Source organism: Phodopus roborovskii, unplaced genomic scaffold (assembly GCF_943737965.1).
Source record: "Phodopus roborovskii unplaced genomic scaffold, PHOROB, whole genome shotgun sequence".
NCBI classification, from domain to species: domain Eukaryota; kingdom Metazoa; phylum Chordata; class Mammalia; order Rodentia; family Cricetidae; genus Phodopus; species Phodopus roborovskii.
Window position 1 is genome coordinate 2,988,834 of NW_026126525.1, and position 27,987 is coordinate 3,016,820.

At 42.3% G+C, this 27,987-nt stretch overlaps 1 protein-coding gene across 1 annotated transcript; it reads left to right on the forward strand.

The window, feature by feature from the left end:
- Positions 1 to 368: 368 nt before the first annotated feature.
- On the forward strand, positions 369 to 27,658 carry Sparcl1 (SPARC like 1). The gene is made up of 11 exons (XM_051198153.1): positions 369 to 587; positions 13,674 to 13,738; positions 16,461 to 16,589; positions 16,951 to 17,922; positions 19,581 to 19,650; positions 20,330 to 20,448; positions 21,221 to 21,341; positions 22,522 to 22,658; positions 24,133 to 24,281; positions 24,850 to 24,998; positions 27,272 to 27,658. Exons 2-11 carry the CDS (start codon positions 13,685 to 13,687, stop codon positions 27,298 to 27,300), a joined length of 1,929 nt encoding a protein of 642 aa, XP_051054110.1. The 5' UTR covers positions 369 to 587; positions 13,674 to 13,684; the 3' UTR covers positions 27,301 to 27,658.
- The last annotated feature ends 329 nt before the right edge of the window (positions 27,659 to 27,987 follow it).

Sequence of the window (27,987 nt, forward strand, 5' to 3'; positions counted from 1 at the left end):
CAATTCAGTGTATAAAAATGCATCTGCTGCAAGAGTCCCCTCTCTTTTAACCCTGACTTTTCCAAGTGCCCTAGAAATAAACAACAGCGTGGACTCTCTTCAACATCTTCAAATCACACCCCCACCCCCAAGGGATCCCAATCATAAGATCTTTCTCAGAACTGTTTGAAAAAAGAAAAAAAAAAAGGCATGAAGAGCCAAGAGCTTGCATTCTGGCCAAGTTAGGAGCCTATGAGAACAAGAGCTTAGGGGAGGGCTGTTTGCTCCACGCACACAGCAGAATTAGCTCTCTTCCTCTGGGTGTTGTGCTGCAGTAGCACAGAGGGAGAGAGATCCAGGGATCTGCAACAAAAAAACGATGACAGCCTGAAATATCCTCTGGTGCCCGGACGGGCTGAGAGAGCAGCAGGATTTCAACGCCAATAAACCTGATGTGCTTCCAGGCAAGGAAGCCAAGCTAAGGAGGAAGGGGGTTGAAAGGGTTCCTCTTGGGCGTCTGTCAGACTTTTACTTCCTGTTGTATGCAGAGGGGATTCAACATCAGCTGCAAGCCACCAAGGCCCTGGGTCCAGCCATCTCTCCGGCAGGTAAATGTTAATGAAATCGCTACACTGGCCAATCGCATGTGTTAAACTGCCTTCTATTATCTGAAAGGGCTTATTAATGATTTTGATTAGATAATTCAAAGCCATTTATTCATTTTAAAATTCCACTTTGAATAATTTATAAGGGGAAAAAAAGAGAATTTTACTTTTTGTGGTCTTCTTTTCCCACTAATAAACCATAGTTTTATTAATGACCAAGCCAGAAGTATAGATTTCAAAATCAAACGATAAGCATGTTTTCCATGTTTAAATTACCTACAGTCATCCATCATTGCCATTACCTAATAACAATGTAAGATTGGAACATTTTGTTTTTCTAAGAGTTAGGGACTCTCCTCTCTCTCTCTCTCTCTCTCTCTCTCTCTCTCTCTCTCTCTCTCTCTCTCTCTCATAGTACATTCTGCTTCTGTTATTTTCAAGTCATCCCTTTCCTGGTTCCTCTCTCTAACCGTTTAGCAGATTTTTCTCACCTCCTGTTACCATTTGTTATGATGTACACAGGAGGAAAAGAAATTTATTCAATTCCTGATAATGTCTTCTTTAGAAAGACAAAATGCAGAAAGAGAATTAAAAGCTACAAGCAGCTGTGCTGTCTCCCAGAAGGTTCTCGGACCTAGCTCTTCTCGATTACAGCATTTTCCTGTGAGCCCTGCTTGCTCATTCCTCCAGGCACAGGGTCAGCCTGCAAGAGAAAGCTGTACCCTGCTTTCAGCTGTGAAGAGATACAGTTGAAATGGCATCCCAAGAAGTCCTGCCACAGTCCTGTTTGCACTGCCTTTTGTCTGCAAAGAGGTTAAATATGTCACCTTGACATTGAATCAGCCACTCCTCTGGGGCAGGCCCTGACCATGCGCAATAGAAATGTGCCCACAGTCTAAACTAAAATTATTCTCTCCTTTCTCTTAAGATACCAGGTTTTTGTTTTTCAGTCCACAGCTTGTTCAGCTAAATCTTCATGGTTCTGAATTGTTTTGTTTTTCTTAAAGATTTCCTTCTTAGAAAAGATTTAAACTTTGGATTATCTAGTGATCTAGCAAGGTAGGGTAGTCTATTTCATCGGCTTGTCATTCAATCTACTGGGAAAAGATATGTGTGTTGCTTGAAGAGTGTGCCCCCTCCCCTTTATTCAAAGAGTTTTTGGACAGCCATTGCTTGCTTAGACTATTGGGGGACGATTTCCTTGCTATATGGCACAGATCCATGGTAAAACAAGAAATAGTGATGACAGAATGAGGTGTGCTGTGAAGGGTCTGGACAACTCCAAATGTTGTTTGCCTCGTTCCCTCTTGACTCTTACTCTTGCTCAGCTGACTTGAAGCCGTTATGAGCAGGTCTGCTTTGGTTAACTTTAGCATAATGTCCAGAAACATGTTGGGAACATTTTTTTTCCTGCCAAGGAGAACAGAAACAACTTGTCACAAGGCTTGAGGCATGTTGGACTTTCTTATTGTCCTGGAACAATCCAGGAGAACCTCATGTGGGTCTCACAGGATGTCTTCTGCCACAGCTGCATTTCCGATGGCATGGCTACCTGGGCATAGCCTGTTTCCTTGTCATGGACATCAAAGGACATACAGAACTCTGGGAGAGACTGGCTTCTTCAAAGATAGCCAGTAAAATTAACATGAGAAAGACGCTGGGCTCTGCTTCATATATGATGACCACATAAGTGTGACTTACATAATAAGACCACGAAGATGTGGTCTATGTGCACATTGCCGCACTACATAGCTCAGGGACCCTGGGCAAGTGACTTTACCTGTTTTTGGCCATAGAACCATTTGTTATGCCAAGATGCAATGGGAAAATTAAGTGGAAAAAGTACCTATGCCTAGTATATATTAACTAACTATAGCAAATATGAAAGCACTGGTCTAGCTGTAGACTCTGGGAAGGGATGGACTCCGGGCTTCCCCTTGTACTGGTGTGCTATGCTCTAATAGAGTGGACAGTCGTGGACTGCAGAGGTGCATGCACCTGAGCTGCAACTCCAGGCCCCCACCCCCACCCCGCATACACACTGTATGAACTTCACCAGGCACTTCACACCTCCAGGTTTCAGCTAACCATCTCTTAGACAAATGATTCCTGGAAGTGAGGTTGTCCTAAGGGTCAAATGGGATATTTATTAAATACAGCTAGGACACCATACTCACCAGAAAAATTAATTACCATAAGAAATCTCATGCCCTAAGCTGTTTATTATGAACTTGGAATGAGGCTTCTAGCAGCAAAATTAGAGATGAATAAAGAAATATTCTTTGAGTTATCTGTACTTTACTCAAAGAAATGTAAAAGAAGCCATCTTCAGGACTTCTACACAGGTGCTTGTTACTGAGTATCTATGCTTCCTCTGTTAGCAGCTCTGAATTAGCAGCTCTGAAATGGCCCGAGTCAAATGGTAGGGAATGATTCTCAGTGCTATCCCTTCCAGAGTCATGCTACTCTGCAGTCAGCTCTGGTTTAGGGCTCTCCTTAGACAAGGGGATCAGGGAAGCCCCAACACTTTTCCTTTCAGACCTTTCTTTAAGGCAAGAATAGAGGTTTTGACTTGCTCTGGGGGTGGTTTTTTGTTTTTTAGTTTTTTTTTTCTTTTTTTCTTTTTCCTCTCTCTGTTGACATTCAAACAAAAAGGCCCTTTTGGTGCTGGTTGTTGTGTTTTTTGTAAACTTCTCCCCTATGTTCCTAGCATTGAGATGTCAGCTGCTTTTCCTGGCCCTGTAAAAAGGAGCTGCCTGTTGTCATGGTGATGAAAGGGTATAGAGAGGGTCCTGAGTCATGACCAGCTCTATGAAACAGCTCTTGTTGGTCTTAAAATCCTTCTGTGGAGATGGAGTGTCCAATCCTGGCTCAGTTCTTCCTATTATGTAACCAACTGATGTGCAGCAGCACTAAATGTTTCCTTTAAATATTTGGAGAATAGAAGGCATTAATCAGGCAGCTAATGCAGAAGCCATCCCCTGTGGGGTGCAAGGGGAAAAAAACCAGGAAGGCAAAGGAGAAATAGAAGTCACCATCCTTGATGACACACACTGCAGTCATTACTCAGCATCTAATCCATGTTAAGGCTAGCTGCTAAACTCAAAAGCCTTAGCTTCTCCTGTGTGTAGGGGGAAACTGATCACTGTAACATTAACTGAGACAATGGATGAGAGCTTTAGCATCGTCCTTCCCATGATGAGGTCTAACACTGACAGAGGTGGCCTCTTGAACTTGGAGTCTCCTGGAAATAAATTTTAATAATAGCCTCAGGAAAAAAAAATCATTGATTAACTGTGGAACAGTTAACAACTATAAAGAAAAAAAGAAGGAATAATTATCAGCTTAGCAATTGGTTGGTATTTATTTATTTATTACATTTTTAAAGGATATTAAAGTTGTTTCTTGTCTGAGTCCTAAGGCAAAAGGTACAAGCCATTTCATTCTCCCTGACATATTAGCTTTCATAACATCTTAGGTCAGACAATCACTTAAATAATGCTATTTTTATCTGATGCCTCAAGCTACTAATGCATGCAGTGCTCCTCACCCTGTACAATGCCAAGGATGGAGGAAGGAGCAGAACCAGAACAGGGCTGTGCTTCTCAGGGCCTGCATGTGGTGAACTCACAGGAATGGAAACTGCACATGCAAGCATAAGGTGACCTTGAGGGCAAAGCCAACCCAAATGTGAGAATGGACAATGCATGAAGATTTCTAACCTACTATTCCATGTACGAATTTTAATATCATTCCATTGTCATAGTTTTATGTATTTTATTATCTCACATATCCTGACCTCTGTGGAGAGTCTGCACATGTGTCTTTGACATCTGTGTCTGTGTGGATTGGAACCACTCTGTCACTGCCTGACAGTAGCATCCTCAGTCCTACAGACTATGAGTCACCTTTAAAAACCTGCTGATGCTGTGAATGGAGCTCCAGGCACAAGTGCTCACCCTATAGTGATGCCATCCACATTTTAATTACTTGCTGTTTGCCTCTTCCAGTGCTCTTTAAAAGGGCTTATGTAAAACCACTTAAATCTGTAAGTGGGGCTCTAGAATTGTGTGATTTCAACACTTGCAATGATGAAGTCATGCCTTAAGAATAGTGGTTAAATCTGCTTTATTTCTTTTTTCACCCATTTTGTCAAGGTTGGCTTCCTAGGAATGAAAACAGGCAGTGCCTGAGGCTGCTTCAGATTGGTTTCCTCAATATTAATTTTTTACTCAAAATGAAGTCATTCAGATCCTTTAACGAGAGAGACCTCAGAGGCACCAAGTTTACAATGAATTGGTCTTTTTATGAGGATAAAAAGTTCACCCTATGTCTGAACACATATTTATGTAATTGTATGCTGAGATGTATGTTGCACAGTTGAAGCATGTTTGTTCTAAGAGAGTTTGATGGAACTTGACCTCTACACAAGGTCAAAAGTGGCTTCTCCCGCTCTCACCTCCCCCCTTCCCCCATCTGAAGGCTAAAAATAGAGATGGGGGGGAGTGGTTGGGAAGAATAAATGTGAGCGGGAAGGATCACAGTCTATCTGACAATTTGATGGACAAGCAATCAACTCCTCTGAAAAGGAGATGAGAATTGAATCTTAAATCCCCACAAAGCACTTCAGCACTAAATTTGGCAAATCCACTTGATTCGGGTGGCATGTGGGTCTCAACATCTCAGTGGATTTCCAGTTACATTCAAAGCCCAGGTGGCCAAGAGCCTTGTCTACTCAAAATGAAGATCCACACGATAGTAGATTCAGTTAGAAAAGATATGGGTATTTGTGGTCTAGGAAAGTCTGTGCAGGTACATCCTGATGTCAGATGGTGACTCAGCAGAAACTCCAAAATAGAAGAGCTTCGTTTGCACCCTTCAGATGACTTTAATGCCAAGCTTCGGGCCTCTCCAGGGAGACTCATTAATACTTTAAAAGCCCCAAAGCATCAGGGTTAACTCCAGATCAGGTAGCAGCATGAATTTGGTGGGTGAAACATGACTAAAGGATTTGCTCTCAGATAGCAAAGCCTGTGACTCTGAGTCTGACTATGAAACGGCTATAATAGTCAATTGGTTTGCTACTTTCTCAGAAAGGAAATTCTCCATAGCTGCAATAAGGACTAAAAATAGTGGCCTCCAGGCTTCCTCTGACACAAACAACCTCAAGAGAGGATACCTGGCCTTATTTGGAAGTGTGGATGTACTTGTTCCAGGAAGTAAAATGTTAGCAAGAAGGAGAAAAGGAGAAAGCAGAGAGACTAGTCAAGGCAGGAGTATCCCTCTTTTAGGGTCTCTGGTAAGTCCTTCTCAGGTCCATTTACTTGAAACAAAGATGAACAGATCAAATGGTTGTCAGCCTTCAAGGCTAGCCCCTGAAGCCAGTCTCCTTGGTCAGGAAGGAAAGGGGCTTAGCTACTTGATGTCTCATGGCAAAATGAGGTCATTCAGGAAGGAGGCAAAACTATCAGCACTTAAATTTCTACGTAGCACAATGTGACCAGTAGACAAAAGGAATCTTTGAGAGGTATGGGTGACTGTGGTGGTACCCTGGCTTTTAAAGCTTAGAAGGCAGTGAACAACGACAAGATAAGGGTCCTGGCAGAGACATGAGGGTTATGCTAAGCAGGTTTAAGTGGTGACGCAGTCTACAACTTAACCTAAATTTAACTTAATTTCAATTTACATGTGTTCTAAATTAATATGATGATTTAATTAATGTTCTAAAAACTATAAGAACCAGAAAGAAATCAATATAAAAGTCTACCCTGTCCTACCCTTATTATAAGTCTCTAAAAAATGCTACAGAGTCTGAAATGGAAGCAATTGAAACCAAAAAAGAACACACACACAAAGAATTCATTATTTAATGTGGATAGAGAGTGATGTTCCAGTATGTGCCAAATTTTAGACACCTTGTCCTCTAGGAGACAGACACTCGTGGACAAAGAGACAGAGATGAATCAACAGTTTCATTTAAGGAAATGTCCTGTTTCCCTACCACATGCAATGAACAAGCCCTATGTGGCTGTTGGAGACCCAGCATCCTATCTGTAGTCTGGAGGCCCCTTTTCATGTTCTCATAGGCCAAAGCTGGAATTGCTCCCTCGCAGACCAAGACTAGCTGAGGTATGCATACTCTACCATGCCTTGCAGCCCTGTGTCTCCAGACTCATCTGGACTCTATTTACAGCTGAAGAATAGGACATTTCAGCTCTGTGGCTTGCTTTTCAAAGCATAGAGCCTGAGGAGCTGCTAAGAAATCTAATTATTCCTTCCTTTCATGGTGAAATCCAATTACAACCTCTCCCGTGGTGAAAGCCAATCCTTTTAGCACAAAAAGAGGCCAAACCAAGGGTATGTGTGTTCTTCTCTGTGAGGTGAATGTGCAGAGGAGGTGAGGAACCTTGAAGGGTAATTGTCGAAACATATTGCCTTCCCTTTGCCCTTGGAAAGGGGAAGAATTGTACATGTGATACCAGGAATAGGAGGAAATTTTCTAAAGATCTACTAGTTATGACAAGGCAAATTTTCTAAAGATTTCTAGTTAGAACAAGGCAAATTTTGAGCCAGCATCTTGTCCCTCCACATTTTTTTTTAATTCAGCAAGAAGACTTTCCAGAGCTGAAAAGACAGATGCTCGGCAGCTAAGAGCATTTGCTACTCTTCCAGTGATCCCGAGAGTTCAGCTCTCGACACTCACAGCAAGCGGCTCACAACCAACCGTACTGCCACCTCCAAGGGATCCAACTCTCTCTTCTGACCTCAGCTTGCTCTTACAGACACACGGGCATACACATAATTAAAAGTAAGAATAAATAAGTTGAACTGTTTTTAAAAGATGTCTTTCCCTGCTGATCTTGGAATAAATAGAACAAGTAATTTAGGCCAGTATTTGTCTCTGACGTCCTTAACACCATGTGCCACAGTAGCAGTTCACCTGTTCACTAGCAGACAGTACAACAGCAGTGCTGTCTGGAGAAGGGTCTCCCTGACTTCCTAAAGCCCAGCTGAAATAAGTGTAGACAAGTTAGTGTATAGAAATGTCTATTTTGTACTCGCTTTGGTAGCACATATCCTAGAAATGTGTATTTTATAAGTACTGTACATAAATATTTATAAATTGGCTAAAATAATGAGATGTGAACACTCCATTCAAACCTCTGTCTCTACAACCTATTCACTGGAATGGGCCTAGTATCCAGATTTGTAACTTACAAAGAAAAGAGTAGGTAAATCTTTGGAACAAGCTTCCAGCCCACTACCAGGTTTTAAATGAAGACAAATGGAATGCATGATGAGAGGTGGTTGCTTTTCATAATAACATAAACTAGTTGCTGACAGAATCCAACACACACACACACACACACCATAACTCTAAAATCAAAGCCTCATTTCTGTATTGATCCAACTTGAGCTGCCAACCTACTGACATGATATAATAAGAATTCACTAGGAGGTAGTGACCTGAGATTCAGAAGTGAAAAAAATCACAAGGATTTACTTTATTTATTTATTTACAGTAGAAGCCTGTAATTGGTTTCATACCACCACACTGGCCAAATACTCATGCTAGGCTGTCTCACTAGAGCCATGTGTAATTCTGGAGCAAGCCGTTGGTTCAGTGCCCTCAACCAACCTTTTATTAGCCACCAGACAACTTTGAGCTAACTCTCTCTCTGAATCAATGCAACATTCTGTCGCATTCAAAAAGGAACAAAACCCCAAGTGTCTTCCTACTTTTTTCCTTTTTGCCTCCAGCTCTAGCACACAAAAATACATCCAAAGACTTTACACTGGCCTACGGTTTAACCTCTCTGTAAAAACTTTCCAATAATTCCCTAGAACATGGGGAGAACAAAACACTAGAAACTTGTTTTAAGCAAAGAAATGTTTGAGTTTAGACCTCAGGGCCGCCATCTTTATTCGGTAGCTTACTGAAGAGTCGTGGGAGGGGTCACTGATATCTACTGCGATCTGAAGTAATATGAAGGGATCGATTTTTGTTTATTATCACATGAGGTTTTCATTTCAGGGCAAGAATGTATATCCATGAAATCTTGATATTGTTGTTTTTCTTCCCACAAGGGATATACAGAACCAGCCTATGCTTACACTGTATTTGGTTCTTCATTGTTGCTTTTTTCTCAAACTCTATCTGTCTGAAGAGTGACTGTAGTAAGGTTTGAGAGTGGGTCATGTTGGACATGTCTAATTCACCCCACTACTTCCAGAATCTTGAGAGCAAGGCTAAGGACTCCAGGAATTGGTAGTCTAGTCCTTAAAGGTGGTGGGTGCATTGTGTGTGTGTGTGTGTGTGTGTGTGTGTGTGTGTGTGTGTGTGTTACAAAACCATAAATAATTATCATCCCCCCCAAAAAAGATTCCCATGTCCATTATTAATCATCCAAAATGCAAATTACACTTGCATTTAGCTAATTGTACTACTCTTGTTTAGAAAAAAATTTTTCGGTCCTAGATCTAAGTAAGCATAGTGTGAAAGGGGGATGGAGTAAAAGTGGAAAAGGACAAAACAAAACAAATTCAAATGGAATGAGCTAAGAAGCATTAAAAAGGCCCAAGACATGTCATCCCTTGCTACACAAGATCTGAAGATATGCAGACCCATGTTCCTGCATTTTTACTCAAGGTTGCTATCAGTCCAAAACACAAAGGAAATTATGACTCCAGGCAAGAAACTCACATCTGAGAACTTGAGGAGAGCATCATTAGAAGTCATTTACCAAAGTGTGGCCAGGGTGTGAAAAAGTCAGGGAGCTTTTAGGAACAGGGTGGTTAAAAACTAAGTTTGTAAATAAAAGAGGAAGGAAGTTCTGTGAATCCGAGAAGGCCATCACAAAGCATATAGCCTCTGAAGGGAGCTGAAAACTACAGGCCCTTGCTTTACTCACCTCCCTTCAGGGATCCCTGTGGGCTGAACCCAATAGAAACTGGGTAAGGAAACCTGTTGATCCCACCCCTGGGCAGCCCAGGTGACTACAAATGGGAAAGAAGAGAGTGGATGTGGAGACACAAATGGACATAGACTGTGTCACAGATATGAGGGGACATCTCCTCCCAGAGTGGGAAGGAAACAATGAGCAGCCATGGCACAGCTGTGGAACAGCTGTTCTTTTGCCTCTCTGGGGGCCCCTCCTAGGGCTCTCTCAAATGGCAGGAGCAACCTCAGCCTCTCCCCCCTTTCCCACAGAATTTCTCTAACTAGCTCCAACCATAAAGCTGCATCTGCCACTGTGATGAGCTGTGTTACATCAGTGGGCAAGCAATTGCTGTCCTCATTATTTAAAAAAAAAAACAAAAAACAAAACCTGTCAGCCCTTCCAAGGCTATATGAGAAGCCCCACCATGTGCTAAGTCCTGGAGGGACTCCTTCAAGTAAGTTTTTTCAGTGGTAGCTTACACAAAAGCCAAAACCTCCTCAAAGCACACCACTATTCCCCAAAGGGGCCCAGTACCATGAGAATCAGGCTACTTGGAACTGTCTTTTCTGCCTTTCTTTATCCTGAAAGAGAACTCTCTCAGTGAATAATTCCTGGTCCATTCACACAGTTGAAAGCACTTGAAATCCCTCTCAACTAGAACTGAACAAATGACTCATTAACAAAAAAGGACAATTTCCACTGAGGCCAACAGCTTTATTTGATACTCACAGAGTTTAACTAATAAGAGAAATTCAAAGGAAAGCAGTCAGATGAGAAAGCCAGAACCATAAATTCAAGAGACAAAAGCTTCATGGTGGTGGTATAGGAGGAGACTAAGGGAGAACTTCAGGCAGGAACTGCCATGCTTTCTGCAACATGAAGAATATCACCTGCATATTAAGCCCCCATAGCATCACAAGTGTGAGGGGCCTTCAGAGGAGACAGGCTAAGAAGCAGATGTGAGATTCATGAAGCCTGGAGTTTGTGCAATACAGGGAGCCTTCATTGTCAAAATAGAGGAGTCACGATCAGATTCTGAACCTTGTGTGGCTTCTGTGAAAAAGAGGGCTCTGAAAATTGAGCTTCTTGTTCTGTGATCTGTCAGTCAGGTATCTAGCTAGCTAGATGACAGATAGATAGGTAGATAGATAGATAGATAGATAGATAGATAGATAGATAGATGATGCATAGATGGGTAGATAGATGATGGATAGATGGGTAGATAGATAGATAGATGATAGATGATACATGAGAGATGATTTCAGGTATTTATAGCTCAAAAGATATGAAAAAATACTGTTGGGCAGTAAAAATGCAAAACTGAAGAAACCCTGCATTCACAGAGAAAGGGAAAATAGGAAAGATGCAGTAACCAGAATTGAGAAAGTGTAAATACGGCCAAAATCACTTCCCTAATCACTATGAGGCGGGCAAGATGAGCCATTCTAAAGGCAAATTCTTGTGGGGGAAAAACACTGAGAACTGCTTTGTGAGTCTGTGCCTTGTGAAGGGTGGGGTAAGGCACAGGGAGATTAGTGTGTGGTATAAGATGAGTGGCTCTGAGAGGGATGATGAAGAGGTATGCAAAGGTGTTCATTGCGGCCTTACCCTGAAAAGCCTGTGGGATCCTCTAAACATAATTAAAGTAATCCCTCAATAACAGGCCCTAGAACAGAGAGACTGTCCTCACTTTTTCTGAGTGAGCGAGGCGGCTTTGAGGATATCATTGAAAATCACTGGCAAAGCAGGACGTTGGGGAAGTCCTCCTTGGTGAGCCATGCTGAGGTGCCTGCATAGCACTCGGGAGGGTGCTTACCACATTACCTGGCATGAAGTGTTAGCTACCATTAAAGTGAGTGGGAAAAAAGTAATTTTCCCATAAAATTATACTTTGGGAAATACTATCCGTTCCAGTCATCTATTGCTGAATACCAATACATTGACCCAAAACAGAAGCCCGTATATAACATCAGAAGATTTTGTGGGTCAGGGACCTGGTCTCATCGGGAGTACTGACCTGATGAAGAGGTGTCACTCACAGGTCAGTGTGCTTTGTCAAGGACGCGTGGAAAGCTGACATCATTAGGACTCAGGAACGGTGTCTGTGATGGCGTAACAGCCTAGGAAAGTGGCTTGGGGCCCCTGAAACAAATGTTCTGAGAGAGAAGTAGTGAAATCCTGTGACCTGGATCCTGAAGTCTGGAACATGACTTTTACCTTTATCATTCGGTCAAGCAAGTCAGTGAGGACAGCCTGGATTGGGGGAAAGAAATAAGACTACGTTCAATAAGAAGAGCACTCAAGACTTTACAGCATATATAGAGAAATGCATGGCACCATCTCCAGACAGCTGAGCCCGCATCACTCAGAACACAGCTGCTATCTGTGGAGCTTTGGTTCTTAGTAGGATATTTCTTTCTGCTGCTAAATGTTTCATCTGGACATCTGTCTTAATAGGGAGTTTTCGACATTTCGGGTTCTAAATGCCTGAGTCTAGCCAGCTTTGGTCAAGGTTTCACCGAAATCCTCCATAGGGTAACAGAAGGAAAGGCTTCTTTTCTTCTTTTCCAAGTCCCCCATCTTCAGCCTCCCTGTGTTTATGACAGTAAGTGTAAGTGTGAAGGGAGAAAAGACATAGAGAGCACTAAGTGACAAAATGATTCCAAATCTGTGAGCTAGTAATGACCAGTTATTAAGCCATTTTCCACCTTGGAGTGTTTCAAGAAATAGAAGTTTCTTCGTTGTCACGGATGTTGGGAGTCCTGGTGGCTAGATGCTCTCATTTGAGTCTTGTGAGGAAACTATTTATTTCCTGTTTTGTAGATGAAGAAATGACTTGACCAAGGTCTCTGGGCTGTTGGAAGGCAGTTCTGGTCTGGAGCTCAGATTTCACTTCCCCGCCAACTACCCTTCCAAACCCTGCTGCTCTGAGAAACTTTGTAGATTTGAACTTTCACCATCTCACATCAGCACACAAAACTGAGTCATCAGTATGATTTCACATGTGAAATTTTGTCTCTCTCTGCATCTTTCACCTAGAGTTTCATCTTGTCTTTCTGCATTTGTAGAAATGGCACACCACATCTGACTGCCTCAAAATAAATAGTTTTTCACTTATCCCAGAATAAGTGATATTCATCGTTCTGAGCGGGGACATCATGGTTTTCATTTTCAAAGTACTTTGCAAGCATCAGCACATTAAGCCTCCTCCTGAGTCTTCAGTGGGGCCGTGGCTTTCTAAGCATCTCTTGTTTCCTAGTACAGTCCTCCACTTCTTTAAACAAGTAAGCACATTAAAATAAGAAGCTGCAGGCCATGAACTTGTCCTTTATCAATAATGTAACAGATACAGTGACCTTGACAAGGCAGTATGCCCAGTGACTTATCTAAAGGACCAAGAACACACTAGAACCATCTCCTGTCCTTTAATGTGGAACAAGCAAATATTTACCCATGGCTTACTAGTAGGGTGTCATCTCAGGTAATTTTGACATTGTATTAAACATAAAATCTTGAAGTAAAGAAACAGGGAAATGCATTTTTCAATGATTCTTTACAATAAGCATTCACTGAGAGAATAAAATATTTTTGGACTGTCTTCAATCATAGATACATATCTTCTGCACTCCCTATAAGTTTACTTATTATTTACTTGACATGTATCTTATTCTTGCTCTTAATTCCGTATATGAAACATTTTTATTTAAGTTTTTGCCCTTTTGGAATTTCACTTATATTTACATAATTTCTGCCCCTTCCTCTTCTTCTTCTGTTTCTCTTTCCTAGCAAAATGTTTATTTTTGATACAATAGTGAAAATATATTTTAGAGAAAGGAGCATCTGGGGGTTGTAAAATGTATATGGTTGCCTTTGGTTTCATGATAGAACATTACAGCAGGGACAGTGCTGAAGGGCCTCTGGAAGCTTGAGTCTTTTCTTGTTGTGAATGGAAACATAGGAAGGACCAGTTTTTATAGGAGTAAGATGAGGTAAGAACTGAAATAAGTCTGTCTGTTCAGATGAGGGAGACTAGTAAAAAGATAGTCAATTCTAGAGTAGACAAACACCACCAGCATTTGTGAGATGATCTGCTAATCTTCCTGATGGAAGCTCCCATGGTCACTGACACTGTCTCCTTGATTCACAGGTCCAGACAACATGAAGGCTACGCTTTTCTTCCTGTACATCTTGGGGACTGCAGCTGCAATCCCGGTAAATGCCCATCCCTACTGTGTTATGTCTCTCCTTCTTGACTCCTCATTTGGAAGAAAATGTTCTTGACTTGTGGTGCTGAAGCACGAAGATCCATATCAAGTTCCTCTTGAGCCTAAAAAGACCCAGTCCCAAACAAAGACACTCCCCCCGCAAAAAAAAAAAAAAAAAAAAAAAAAAAAAAGTCCTTCTAGGGTGGCTTTGGATTCTTTTTTATTCCAATTACATTCCTTATTGTCCAAGTCATAAATGCAAAGATAAAAAGAGAAGACCAAGATAATATTGTTTAAGGACACTCTTACAAACAGTAAAGTAAAATGAATATATAGCAAAAAGAAAATATTGGCTATCATCTTATTAGACAGACTGAACCCAAACAAATGGCCAGGAAGCAATAAATCAGCTTGCAGATCTGTGAAAAGATAAAAAATTTAACATGTATTGCACAACCACCCTCATCCATTATTTTCTTCAAGATCAACTGCATGCTATCTGATTTCTCATATTGAGACTCTTTCCTACAATAATGAAAACAGGGCTCAGTGTAGTAGGACCAAAGACACTATGGGAATCAATGGCTGCAACCTCATCACTAGGCTATCTGAGAAAGTATGCTCCAAGTAGGCATGACTAGGGCATCCTCTATTTCATGGTCAGGCACACTCACCCACCACCATCTACAAGTAATAAAACCACTACATGCAAGTCATATTCCTGTAGGCCAAGTCAGCAGCCTGAGCACTACAGGAATATTTCCACAGCCTTGTGATCATTTCTGATGTTCCACAGATGACCTCTGTCATCTTTCATTAAACCACGGGTGCCAACTGTTTTTCTTCACCCAGTGGAAGAACCAACCTTCTTTAAATAAATAGTGTTGCCCCCTCTTCTCTACTTTGATTCTATCCTTTTTTTTTTTTTTTTTTTTTTTTTTTTTAGATGAATGTGAGAGAGCTCCAGACAGCTGTATTGGCAAAAAACAAAGCCCATGCCACCATGATCAAGCAGTTCATAGAATTCATGACAAACACTAAAAATCATGCTGTTAGTATTAACTCATGTGGAGTAGTCCAGTTGACGTTACACATTGTGCTCTGAAATTAAAGAAATAGAACAAATTAGCAGAGGACAGAGTTTCCACAAAAATCTTTGCTTTTCCTTGAAAATTTGTTTTCCCTTTGGAATAGTCATGGTTTCAGCTTTGTAAACAGACATCCAGAATCTTTGAACCAAATGTTTGATGACACTCCCACATATAGACACAAGCCAGATGCTCCCTTTCTGGGGTGATTTATTATAAGCAGTCCCAGCCTGGTGCTGAAAAGCTAAATGTCTTTTCAAAAGACTGGCCAGTGTAAAATCCTGCAGCATTTTCCAATCCTGGTTGAGTTCTTCAACAACTAACAGTTGCTGTGTGGCCGAGAGATTCCAAGCAGACTCTCAAGAGGGCATGAGAAATAAACATAGATATGGGCATGATGATGACATAGATTTTAATTACCAGATACCTCTAAATGAAAATGAGCTGCCACACTAGTGTGCACTCCTTGTAGGTAGAAGGAACAAGAAGGTGCAGGAGAGCAGGCACACAGCAACAAGCCCAACCTCCCCCTCCATCGCCTCTCAATGATGCCCTGCAGAAGAAGGGACTTACCAAAGCAGGCTCCCTCTCTCCTTTTCATCTTCCCTTCAGCTTAATTGCACTCATTGTTGGAGGGTGTTAATACTCTTAGTTGAGAAGGGGCTGAGATGAAGGTGTCAGACAGAACATAACAGATCCTGTAGCCATTGGACCTGTTGGTGGGTGAGAAGACACTGTTCAAGTAGAGTCTGGGCACTATACTAGGACCACCGCTACCCATGGGGCCCCCATCTATGATAAAGGCACTGGTAGTTTTCATGCGTTATCTTCATGAACCATCACTGTCAGAAGGAGTAGTTTTAACTTGGGAACTCATTGAAATTTACAAAATAGCTTATGTCCATCACTAGGTCTCTGTGTTTCTGCTCACTTTGCCAGAGGAAGGGTAGAAGACAGTGACTTGTCAAGCTCCAGTAGAAATCAAAGAACAACCAAGGCTTGAGGGAGTTTCCCTCTAAGTCTAGTGACTCAACTTCCCTTTTGTGCATCACTGCTCAGCTCTTCATTGACATCTCTAAGCTTGTATGAAGCCATTGCTCTTGCTGAAATCAGGATCCTCAGGGGCCACTCCCTACCAGGCTCCATCCCCTACCTCACATTGGTTCTACATTAAATCTATTATTTAGTCAAAGATGTCCTGATGTCTGTTGAAGCCAATGGGACAAAGAAAATAAATAAGCAAAACTCTTACAATCTATTCTGCTAATTACCAATGAGAACTTAAAAGCAGCCAACACACCATACATTGCTATATCCTGGGGTTAATTTTGTTTTCTCCAACTTTGTGTTAAATAACACTTTTCAAGATCATAAAATATGAATGTGTCTGTCAAGGTTTGAAAACTATAAAAGTCAAAGGTAGTCATTATTGAGATGTTTTCTGTTTTATTTTCAGCCAGTCTTTGTATATAACCTTTCATAAGTTTCAGGCATTTGCTTGTAACCTAGAAAATACTAGAGGCCATTGTTCATTAACGTTAGCATTAAAGATACCAGTAGTAAAGATAATGACAAAAATAGCTCGTATTTTTTTAAGCTGGCATCTGTATATTTGTAACACAAAGTCCTCATTTTTTTCAGACAAATGCAAGGTTTCTCTCTGATCATTCCAGCCCAACTCCTATAACATTGGTAACACCAGACAATGCTCAAGCCCCCAGTGCTGGGGTTGAAGCTGCAGCAGACATAGAAAACCATGCCAATGATAAGGTAAAAGTAACTGTCATATTAGTGTCACCTTCTTATTTTTCCAGAGAATCCAGAATCAAAGCATGCTTAGTTTAATATATCCATTTCTCAGTTAATTTTGTAAGTACAACAATCACATGAACTATTCTCCAAATACTAGAAGGTTATGGTGACTAATGAGTATACTCCCTGTGCTGAAGTGCTATATAAAACATTTCATTTTAGAAAATTTAAATTTAGAATGGGAACAACAACACAAATATATTTATTTACATGCTGATGTGTGTAGAAAAAAGAAGGGAGAATGTTCAATGTTAGCTTTGTAGTGGTAAATATGAATACCATGTCATTTGCTTCAAGAATAAACTTTTGTTCTGTTTAGGCTGAAAACCCCACAGCATCAAAATCAGAAGAGGAAACCTATGCACAGTCAACAGAACAGGACAAAACCTACAGCCATGAGGAGGACCTGAAGGATGAGGAGGACAGCGATGGTGATTTGAGTGTGAATTTGGAATATTCACCGACGGGAGGAACGATGGATATACAAGAAGGTACAAGTGAGCCGCCACAGAGAAAGCTCCTAGAAAACACCGATCTCCCTGCTATTGCCTCTACTTCCTTTGTGGATTCTAACCAACGTGCAAACATCACAAAGGTGGAGGGAAGCCAAGAGCAACCTGTAGGTGACGACTTGACCCAGCAACTGAACAAGAGCAGTAAGCGTAACCTAGACTTAATGAATGAAGAAAGCCAGGAACAAGTTCCAGGTGCTCCCCGAGAAGAAGAGGAAGAAGAAGACCCAGAAGATGCCGATGCTCCCAGTGATAACCGAGAAAGAGAAAAAGAACCTCCTGAGGAGCAGCCTGTCAGCAAGCAGGAGGAGAACAGTGACCAATCTGCTGATACCTTAGAAGAGTCCAGTCAACCAACTCAAATAAGCAAAATGCAGAAGAATGGATTTGAGCAAGGAAACCAAGGGCAAGAGGGTAATGCAGAAGGGGAGGACGACAAGACAGCAAGCAGCAAGAAGCACATTCAGCATACAGAGTGGCAGGGCCAAGAAGGAAAAGCTGTCCTTGAAGGTACTGGTAGCCAAAAGGACATGGATGAAAAGACAGTTTCCATAGAACCTACTGATGATGGCACCATGGTGACTAGGAATCATGGAGCCAGTGATAATGGGGACAATGATGACGCTAAGCGTGGTGCAAGTGACGACTATTTCATCCCAAGCCAGGAGTTCCTAGAAGCTGGAAAAACGCATTCCCATTCCTATTACCTCAAACACACTGAGGAAGCCGCAGATGGGAATGAGAATGTAGACAAAAGCGAGGCTGGAGACAACCAGGGGGTGAGATTATTTACGATGATGCTTGTCCAATCAGTTAGCCAAGGAATAGTCGCAGTTGCTCTGTATGCTCTCACTCTGCTGTGTGTGCTTCTAGCAGTACAATCCTAAAATACAAGGCAAGCTGAGCATCCCCCCTTTGAAGTGACAGGCCAAAAGTATGGCAACTTTGTTTAAGCTGGAAGATGTGCATATACATAATGAAAATAGAATCCATGTTTGAACACAAGATTCACTCATTTCACAAACACTCCATGTGTGTTTGTAGCTTAAGCATAATTCTATACAATGTTTTAACATGTCTGTATCTTAACTATGACCTGTCACATGAGTTCATGTGTTAAATCTCTACTTTTGGTGCCATGACCATGCTCAAACAGTAGTTGAATTTCGGAGAATTTCATATTACAAGTGTTCAGATTATGGGTGCTCACCTTGTACAATTATGTACTTGTCTGCCTGTCTCCTATCAGAAGCAGGCCTTCAATTTGAGTGGCAGTTATTTGAGAAGTACAAGAAACAATGAAATAGGAATGCAAATATTACACAGGGAAGGAAAAGAAGCTAAAAACTAAGTTCATTAAAATTACATTTATTTAAAAAAAAAACTCCCAAGAATTAATAAGGGAGCTAAGGACATTTACTTTGTCTGAGACTTGCTAGAGAGGTAGTAATTTCCCCAACACATCCAGTCTGTCCTTTGGATAGGCCTAGTAGTTTTCTATGGCTTAGGGGGCTTAGAAATGCAGACTGGGGTTGAAAAATCCTGACCGCTAGCTGGAAAATTCTGACAGACCTGAAGAATGTGAGATACACTAGCAGCTGCAATTCTGCTGCTGGACCACGGTGTCTGTCAGAATATACCATCAGAGCCTGCAATGTTTGTTGAATTAACCATAAAAAGTATAGTACTGCTCTAAAAAGCAAACATGTGCTCATATTAAAATACGGAAACTGCAGTAGGGAGAAAAAGGGAATTCTGTTTATCCTTTGGCTACTTAACCACCTGGGACTTTTAGACAAATTCCAGCACACTGCCCTCCCACCTATGCAGGAGGAATTGGTCCCATTTGGCCCCCCCAACCAGGAGGAACTGACCTCATTTGGGGTTGCAGGTAATCTCAAGTCCCTAGACCTGCCATTCTAAGGTAGGAAGTTTCTTACACCTCAAACTATAATAAAAAAAAAAATTAGCAACACTTCCACAGAGGTTATTGATGGACTGCCATCCTTATGACAGAATCCCCAGACAATATTATGGGGACAGTGCTTTGAACCCAACCCCAAGGGGGTGATCCTACATCACATGGAATGATCCTTTTTCTCCAAGGGTTACTTACTGTCTTCCTCTGCAGTTGCAGCATTTTCTCTATTGAGAGCTGAACATGCACAGCTCCGTGAGTGTTTGCACAGCTCTGTGAGTGTGTGCACAGCTCTGTGAGTGTGTGCACAGCTCTGTGAGTATGTGCACAGTTCAGTGAGTGAGTGTTTGCACAGCTCTGTGACTCTATGCACAGCTCTGTGACTGTGTACACAGCTCTGTGACTTTAAGCACAGCTCTGTGACTTTAAGCACAGCTCTGTGACAATATGCACAGTAATAGAGAAAGCAAATCACTGATCTTTTGGTTGCACTGAAATTCTACTTTTGTTGTTTCAAAGGCCAAGAAAATCGAGAGCTTACCAAATGTTGGACCTTCGGATGAGGACAACTTGAGGGGACACAGTGCTGGTGAGTGGAAGCCAAGCAAAGCTGCACCAGGTCCAGGGAGGGGTGGGGTCTGTTGTTTCAGCTAGCATCTCCTTCCATTCGGATCCAGAAATCCAGATTCCCAGCCTCCCCAAGGAAATACCTCATAAATTGCTGGTATTTCTTCGATGTGTGTGATAAACCATGCGACAATGACTGACAGACTGAAAGTCCTGTTGAGATTTTACAGAAAGGTATTTCCACCCTCCCCCCAACCCCAACACCACTTTCAGTTCCGGGAAGGATTGACTCTGTCACTTACTCTCAAATCCATCCTACCCCAACCACAAACACCTTTAATCTCAATAAAATCACATTCTTCTGGCTTAACTTCTGACCTCTTTGCCCACTGTTTTATGCACTTCAGATTCTGATTGTCTTAGGCAGGGCCAAGAAGAGCTCTGATGCAGTCTGCTGTAAGAGGCCATCTGAAGTCCTATGCACAAGTCCATCTGCAGATTAATGTCAGTTAAAGCATTTCCCAGTGACTTCCTGCTTTCACGTTTTCAGGGTCTGGTTTTCCTGTCTGATGGGTGAAAAAAAAACAAACAAACAAACAACAATAACAAAAAAAAAAAAACTAATTGTCTGGATGACTCCATGTTTGTTTAAATAGACAACTTCTCTGTATCTACATTCCCTTTCCACTCTGCCCTGTTAGATTCTTGCATGAACTTCCAGTGTAAAAGGGGACACACTTGCAAAGCAGATCAGCAGGGGAAACCCCACTGTGTTTGCCAAGATCCAGAGACCTGCCCCCCTGCAAAAACCCTTGACCAAGTAAGTATTCTGCTGAACAGTCCTTAAGATACCCCAAACCTCCAGAGTGGAAATAGTTTGCAACTGAATCTATTTTTTAAATGGGAGCACGAGTTATCTACTATTCGAAATGATATTAAGTGAGAACAGATACCAGAGAAATCAAACTATTTTGATTGTGCCATAAAAAATAGTAGTGGGGTTGAGGGGACAGCTCAGTGGGCAAAACCTCCTGTGCAGGTCTAAGGATGGGAGTTCAAATCCAGCACCCATATAAATGCTAGGTGGTAGAGGCAGTGTCCTTGTAACTCCAGGTGGGGATTTGCTGGAGCAAGCTGACTAATGGTATAGATGAACTCTGGGTTCAACAGAGAGACACTGCCTCAGCAATAAGGCAGGGAGAGATCAGACACCTGACATCAGCCCCAGCCCCCTCCACACACCCATACATGTAGCTACATAATGGGTGTCTACACACAGAAACACATACTGTATACACTACACCCGTAGCACATAAAATATTTTTAAATTTTAAACGATAGTGAGCAGGCAAACTTTTAGATTCATTCTACCATGGGGGCATTCATAATTACAATTCTATGGAAATCTATCTGGCACCAAATTGTCATCATGGGTTTAACTTCGTAGATTTTTTTTTCTTGGTGCCCAGTTATTTTGATAGACTCTACCTGACATCTTTGGCACAGCACGTTTACCAGACATTCTGTGAGTCCCAGGGAAGTGCTCTCCAGTGAGATTCCGTTCCTCACTTCTCCTTGTTCCCCTTGCCTAGGCCTGCGGCACTGACAACCAGACTTATGCCAGCTCCTGTCACCTGTTTGCTACCAAGTGCAGGCTTGAAGGGACCAAAAAGGGACACCAACTACAGCTGGATTATTTTGGAGCTTGCAAATGTAAGACACTGACTGCTACTGCCAAATGTCATTCCCGGGTGGACTTGTGGTGATTTTTGTGCCTCTCTATATACACAAACAGAACAGTTTATGTAGTTATGAAGTCAGTCTGAAATGAAAAGCAACTCAGGAATTCCCAGGCCTTAATCATGGGAGATTCTGATTCCATGGGACTGTGTTTTTTGTCCTACTATTTGTTTTTCAAGAAACCTAGACAATTCCAAGTTTCCCCCCTGAATTCAGAGGCACCATTGTAATATGCACTTTATACAGACATGAAGACCAAGGTTTCTGAATTACTTACTTTCCTCCCATTTCATTTAAGTCTTTGTCAAAAATTTTATTGCAGTAGATTCTCCCAGAGGTTGTCATAGACTTTTCTCAGTTGTATCTGGCCCCTCTTGTAGATAAATATTTCCACACTAGTCTAGCCCTCTCGTGTTTTTGCTTCTCTGTAGTTTCTACACACACATGAGATATTAAGTGTTATTGTTTGACCTTCTCTGTCCACTAACATGGACAAAATCATCCATGTACATTCTGGGCAGAAGCCCATGAAGGCTGGCTTGTTACTGTGTTAGCTCAGTTTGTGTTGAGGCAATAGCCATGGTGTCGAGGCCCAGGGAGAGTGATGAGCTGAGCCCTCTTGGCAGCCGGTGTCTGATGTGGGGCCATCTGGAAACAAGTGTGGGCTTCTCTAGGTGCAGAGATGTCACATGATTTGCTGCTGCAGAGGGAGCTACTCTTGGCTTTTCTCTCTGCTGCTAATCAACAACTCCAATGTCCTCCACTTCCAAATTCCTGGTCTCCAGTTTTACAGCACTGGCTCTCAGCCCTTTACTGCATGTCAGAATTATTTGGGGATCTCTTAAGACATCCTGATGCTCAGGTCCCACCATGAAATCATCAGGATTTTCTTTCCATAGAAGTTGTTGTCTGATAGGCATAGTAATGTGAATCTATCATTTTGGCACTTGGGAGGGTGAGGCAGGAGGATCACGAAAAAAAAAAATACCCAACAACTTTGACATTTGATTGGTGTGCTTTTAAGACACCCCAGGAAATTCTACTGTGCTACCAGGGGTAAGGACCACCATAAGGAAGAAGCGGGTGCTGAGCTTCCTGTGATGGGGACTTGTTATTTGAAGTATGGTCACATTATGTTTTCTGCTTACCCCAGCTATTCCTGCTTGTACGGACTTTGAAGTGACTCAGTTTCCCCTGCGGATGAGAGACTGGCTCAAAAATATCCTGATGCAGCTTTACGAACCGAATCCCAAACATGATGGTTACCTAAACGAAAAGCAGAGAAACAAAGTAAGCTCCACATTCTGCTACCTGAGTGTGTGTCTGTGTGCAGAACCTGAGGCGGGAGGTGTGGCAAGAGGACCCTTCCTTGCACAGCAGTGGAAGTCTGCCCTGCTTCTCTGCATCTGGTTAGCCTGCACGCATTCACAGTCTGTAGCAGTCACCATCCATGCCACAACTTCCATAATACAACCAACTGCCCACATTCTACTCAAGGGGCAGTAGCCTGGAAAGTATTTCTAAGTTGCCTCTACAGAAGGCTATGATCAAGCAAAGTTAACAAATGCAGCATTTATATGACCAGCTTTCCATGACTGTAACAAATACCTCAGGTAGCACAACTTAATGAAGCAAGGTCTCTTGGCTCACAGTTTTGGAAGTTCCAGTCTGTGACTGATGTTAGCTGTGTTGCTTTGGGCCTGTGTTGAGGTAGTACATGTGGCAGGGAATATTCAGGTCATAGCGGACCAAGAAACAATGAAAAAACAAAGAGGTGCTGGGCTCCCCACATGCCCTACAAGGGCATGCCCCCATATGACCAGGAAACTTCCAACTAGGTCCTACTTCTGAACAGATCCACCATTTCCTGTTAGCACCATGGCCCAGGGGCTAAGCCTGTAATTCATGGGCCTCTGGGCAACATTGTATCCATGCCCAACATTTTTAGTCCTCATAGGCGGGGGCATAGATCCTGCTATAAGGGAAATTAATTGCTCTTTATGCAAGCAAAATGTTAAGATTTAAAAGTGCAGAACATTGCTGGGTGGTGGTGGTGCATGCATTTAATCCCAGCACTTGGGAGGCAGAGGCAGGTGGATCTCTGTAAGTTTGAGGCCAGCCTGATCTATAGAATGAGTTCCAGGACAGCCAGGGCTACCTAGAGAAACCCTGTCTCAAAAAAGAAAAGTGCAGAACATTGATTCCAGAAGATTCAAAAGAAGATTCTTCCATCGGGTAGTTAGTGAATATATTCTAAGTACTAGAACTGACCTTCACTCTAGAGATACAGCAACAGACACATAAAACGTCCACCTTAAAAAGTTTACATTCAAGGCAAGGAGACAGATTACTAAAGTAAGTTCTTGTGTGTGGAATGTCCAGCAATAAACTGAAATTTTATTTTGCCAAGGTGTTTAAAAAAAAAAGAAGAAAGAAAGAAAGAAAGAAAGAAAAGAAAAAGAAAGAGGGAAGAAGGTGGGAAGAGAGGGGAGGAGGGAGGGAGAAAGGGAGGAAGAGAGGGGAGGAGGGAGGGAACAAAGGAAGGAGAAGGAAAGGGAGGGAAAGAAAGAGAGACTAGAGGAAGAGGTGGGGGAAGGGAAGGGAGGGAAAGGAGAAGGAAAGGGAGCTGTATTGATTAGAATCCATTTCCTCCGGCTCAGACTTCACATGACATCTGTCATGCTGTTACCCTTCAAAGAGTTGACAAGACAATTTTAAGATACTTTCCTGGAACTCTAACAGCTTTCTGCATTCTGAATCTCAGGTCAAGAAAATTTACCTGGATGAAAAAAGGCTCTTGGCGGGAGACCACCCCATTGAACTTCTCCTGAGGGACTTTAAGAAAAACTACCACATGTATGTGTACCCTGTCCATTGGCAGTTTAATGAACTGGACCAGCACCCTGCAGACAGGTAAAGACCCTTTGCCTCCCGCCCAGGACACTTCCTGGTAATGATATCCACACGAAATAGAACTCCAGACTCCGATGGGAATGTTTCCAGCTTCACTTTCAGACACTAAGTACAAACCATTGTGGTTAGGAATCTAATCAAAAATCACTTAGAAAATAATTGAAGATGGCAACAGCACAACGTTTTTATTACCACACTGTTTACTAATTAAATCTCTGTTTCCCACAGAGGTGTTCTCTATTTTCATTCTTGAACTAACTCCACAAGGTAATCTAATTGGCCCAACTTGGGTCAAACACCACCTCTAGGACCATTGCAGGCTGGCCAGTGAGCGAGAGCCAGCTCACACAAGCCCGACTTCCAGATGCTCATATAGAGACTGGGATAGGAGGATGTACAGTCCCCAGCAACGGGGCACCACAACCCATTCTTGCCTGCAGCTTTTCACTGTGTATGGTTCACTTGGAGTACATAGTGACCTTGAGGAAGGAAATGTCCTTGGTGATCGAGACTTAGGTCTTTCATGCAGAAGCCACAAATTTAACAGGCTGTCATTGTCCTTTTGCAGGATCTTGACTCATTCCGAACTTGCTCCTCTGCGAGCTTCCCTGGTACCCATGGAACACTGCATAACCCGCTTCTTTGAGGAGTGTGACCCCAACAAGGATAAACATATCACCTTGAAGGAATGGGGCCACTGCTTTGGAATTAAAGAAGGTAAGTCCATTACCAAAGAATAATGTCGACTTTTTCAGATAAATGCTAAGTTCTGTGGCCTAATATCAAGATTCTGCTATAGGAGTGTGTGTGTGTGTGTGTGTGTGTGTGTGTGTGTGTGTGTGTGTGTGTGTGTGTGTTTGTATGTATGCAGGCCTTCAATCCCAGAACTTAGGAGGCACAGACTGGTAGATCTATGTGTGTTCCAGGCCAGCCAGGGCTTTGAAGAAAAACCTTGTCTCAAAACAGCAACAATAATAATAATGTAGGAAAAGCCTGAGTAACAACAATGAGGTTGTCTTCTGGCCTCCATTCACATATGCATGTGTACCCAGCACACACATATACCCATGCACACAAACATACACACACACACTCTATAGAGATACTCTATAGAGAACATTTAAAAACACATACAGTCAAGCACTAAGAACAGAAAGGTTGGCAAAGGTCAGACTTCCCCTCACGGGTTATATGTATGACTTCACCTTAAAATTCTTCGCCATGCCAGTGGTACAATGACTTGGAATTGACAAGACTCGGCTGAGAGTGTTGGGACTGAGCCCTTTGATGTCCAGTGGAAGAACAACCCTGCTGCTCCCAACGATGCTCTGTGAATAACACCTGTTTCAGGGAGCCCCTCCCCTTCTGCATTAGTTGCTCTACTACACAACAAACCATCCCCAGATTAGCAGGTGAACCGTTCTGCTTGTCAGGGTCAGGAGAATGGGAGTCACTTTCCTGGACAGTTCTGCCTTAGGGTCATGTGACCGATCTGTTAGCCAGTGCAGAGGTTTCCTGCAGGATCTGCTTCTAAGATCTGAGATCTGGTTATTTGAAAGTAGCCACCTACCATTAGTAGCCCGAGGCTGAAGTCCACCTCATTCTGCTATGTTCTGTTGGTCGCACAGGACAACCCTGCTCTCATGTGGGGTACACGGGCCAAGGGGGAATCATTGGAAGCCAGTTAGGAAACTGGACTTCATAGCGCTCAAAAGAAATGAACAAGCTGTTAGACCAAGACTGACACGAAAGGATCAATTCCCTTTCTAACCCTATTCTCTGAGCAGAGTATTTATGCAAGTGCAGTTGTTCCCCCAGGTGGTTAAACCGGTCTTTTCAACTCCCTGCTGAAGACAGAGCAGGCGCTGGCTCAGCTGAGCCCTCTATTATCAACACGAGGAGCACAGCTGGGCCAGGACATTTTCATTGACATCTCCTTACAGGGATTTTAAACACTGATAAAAAAGGCAAATTTGAATAAAGGCCATTTAGTTAAGGAAAAGGAGGTTTTCTTCTCTGTTTCCTTTGCAAAACGTCTGGCAGCTCTTGCACAGGCAGGCTGCCCGGGCTCCACACTGGGAGGAGCAAGAAATGTCGGAGCCCAGTGACTCGCAAATGGTCTTGTTTGTCGCTGTGGTCTGGCTGGCGTAACGCTATTTTGAAGCTGGGAGAGAATTATCACACCCTAAGCCAATAAGGCAGTCATTAAATGTTCAGTTAGAGTAAGTAAACAAGTTATCACTTTGGGAACCCGCAGGGCAAGACAAGGAATTACATCTCTTTATAAATGTACTTTTTCCCTGTGAATGTTAATAAGAGCACAGGAGAAGATGAACTTTACCAGCATTTTCCTGAATTTCAACCACCTGTGACCTAAACTAGCTATGCTCAAACGGCATAGGTAAGGGGCTATGCTGACTGCAAGGAAGGCCAAAGGCAGAAGATGTTCACGGGTCCTCTGATGTAGAAACAGGGATGTCCAGGCAGTCCCGGCAAGGCTACCCTAGTCCAAAGTGGTCCAGCAGAGGAGGTAGTGTTGTCTGCCATCCAAGCATCAACAGGTGTGTTTCTGCAGATGCCTCAGGTCAAAGTTGAGCTGTGCTTGGAAGGCTGCCCATTCTATGGCACTTCAGCCAGCATTTATACCTGGCACTTCTTGGCCTGGTCCTCCCATTGATGGCCCGCTGTTTCACCTTTGGTGGTTCTCAACTGTACAAAGAATTCCAGAAGAACTGCCTAGGTATCCGCATGATAGCTGCCCACCCCCAGGGATTCTGATCCCAGGAGCCAGAGGTGAAGGCTAAAGATGTTTTCAAAAGTTCCAGCTATACTGACAATTGCTACCATGCTGCCTTTTAGAAGTTTGCACATTCACAGCTCTGGCCCTTCCTTGTTTTTGTGACTTTCCAGGTGACTTTCTAAGAGTGTATCTGTTTGTTTTTTCATTCTTTTGTTTACCTATTCATGCTTTCTTTCTTTTACTTTTACAGAAGACATAGATGAAAACCTCCTATTCTGAATTGAGATGTGAAAGAATGGAAACTTCCCAGCAGCCACATCTGCTTTAAAAGCATCTGAGTACATGCAGCCATGACACTATAGATTCATAGTTAGCAAAATGTTTGTTTGCATGTGAGAGAAGACGGCGACACTAACTGCTTGATAGTGATAAGCATGTGTCAGGCTTTAACATTACCTTAGGAAATAAAACTTTAAAATTAAGTAGTGTCAGTGTCTACAAAAGACTGTATTGTCTGGGAACAGTTCAACTCATAGCACCCCGTCACTCTGCATCTACTTCTATCATTGGTAATTATAAAACATGGAAAATGTGTTCGTATTGTCCATAAAACCTCATGCATGTTAAGGAAGTGAAATATTGCTCTTTTGTGGCTAACATGCCTCATTTTCAGTATCTTAATGTCTAACGAAGAGCCATTAAAGACTGAAATGCCTGCTCAAGTTTATTTCCAATTGTTTAAATAATTAAATGTAAAATATCAACCCAGGGCTTAATGTTAGAGATCAAAATGGAATTATGCTTGCTTACTGCTTGTAATAAAAAGTCCATTTAAAGAAAAGATTGAGACATTTTCTATAACAAATTGTTACAAAGTAATCATGAATGTAATGGGTGGGGATTGGATTTGATAGCTTTTTATCCACAGTTTATAAACTGTGGATAAACTGCATTGTGTTAGCCCAT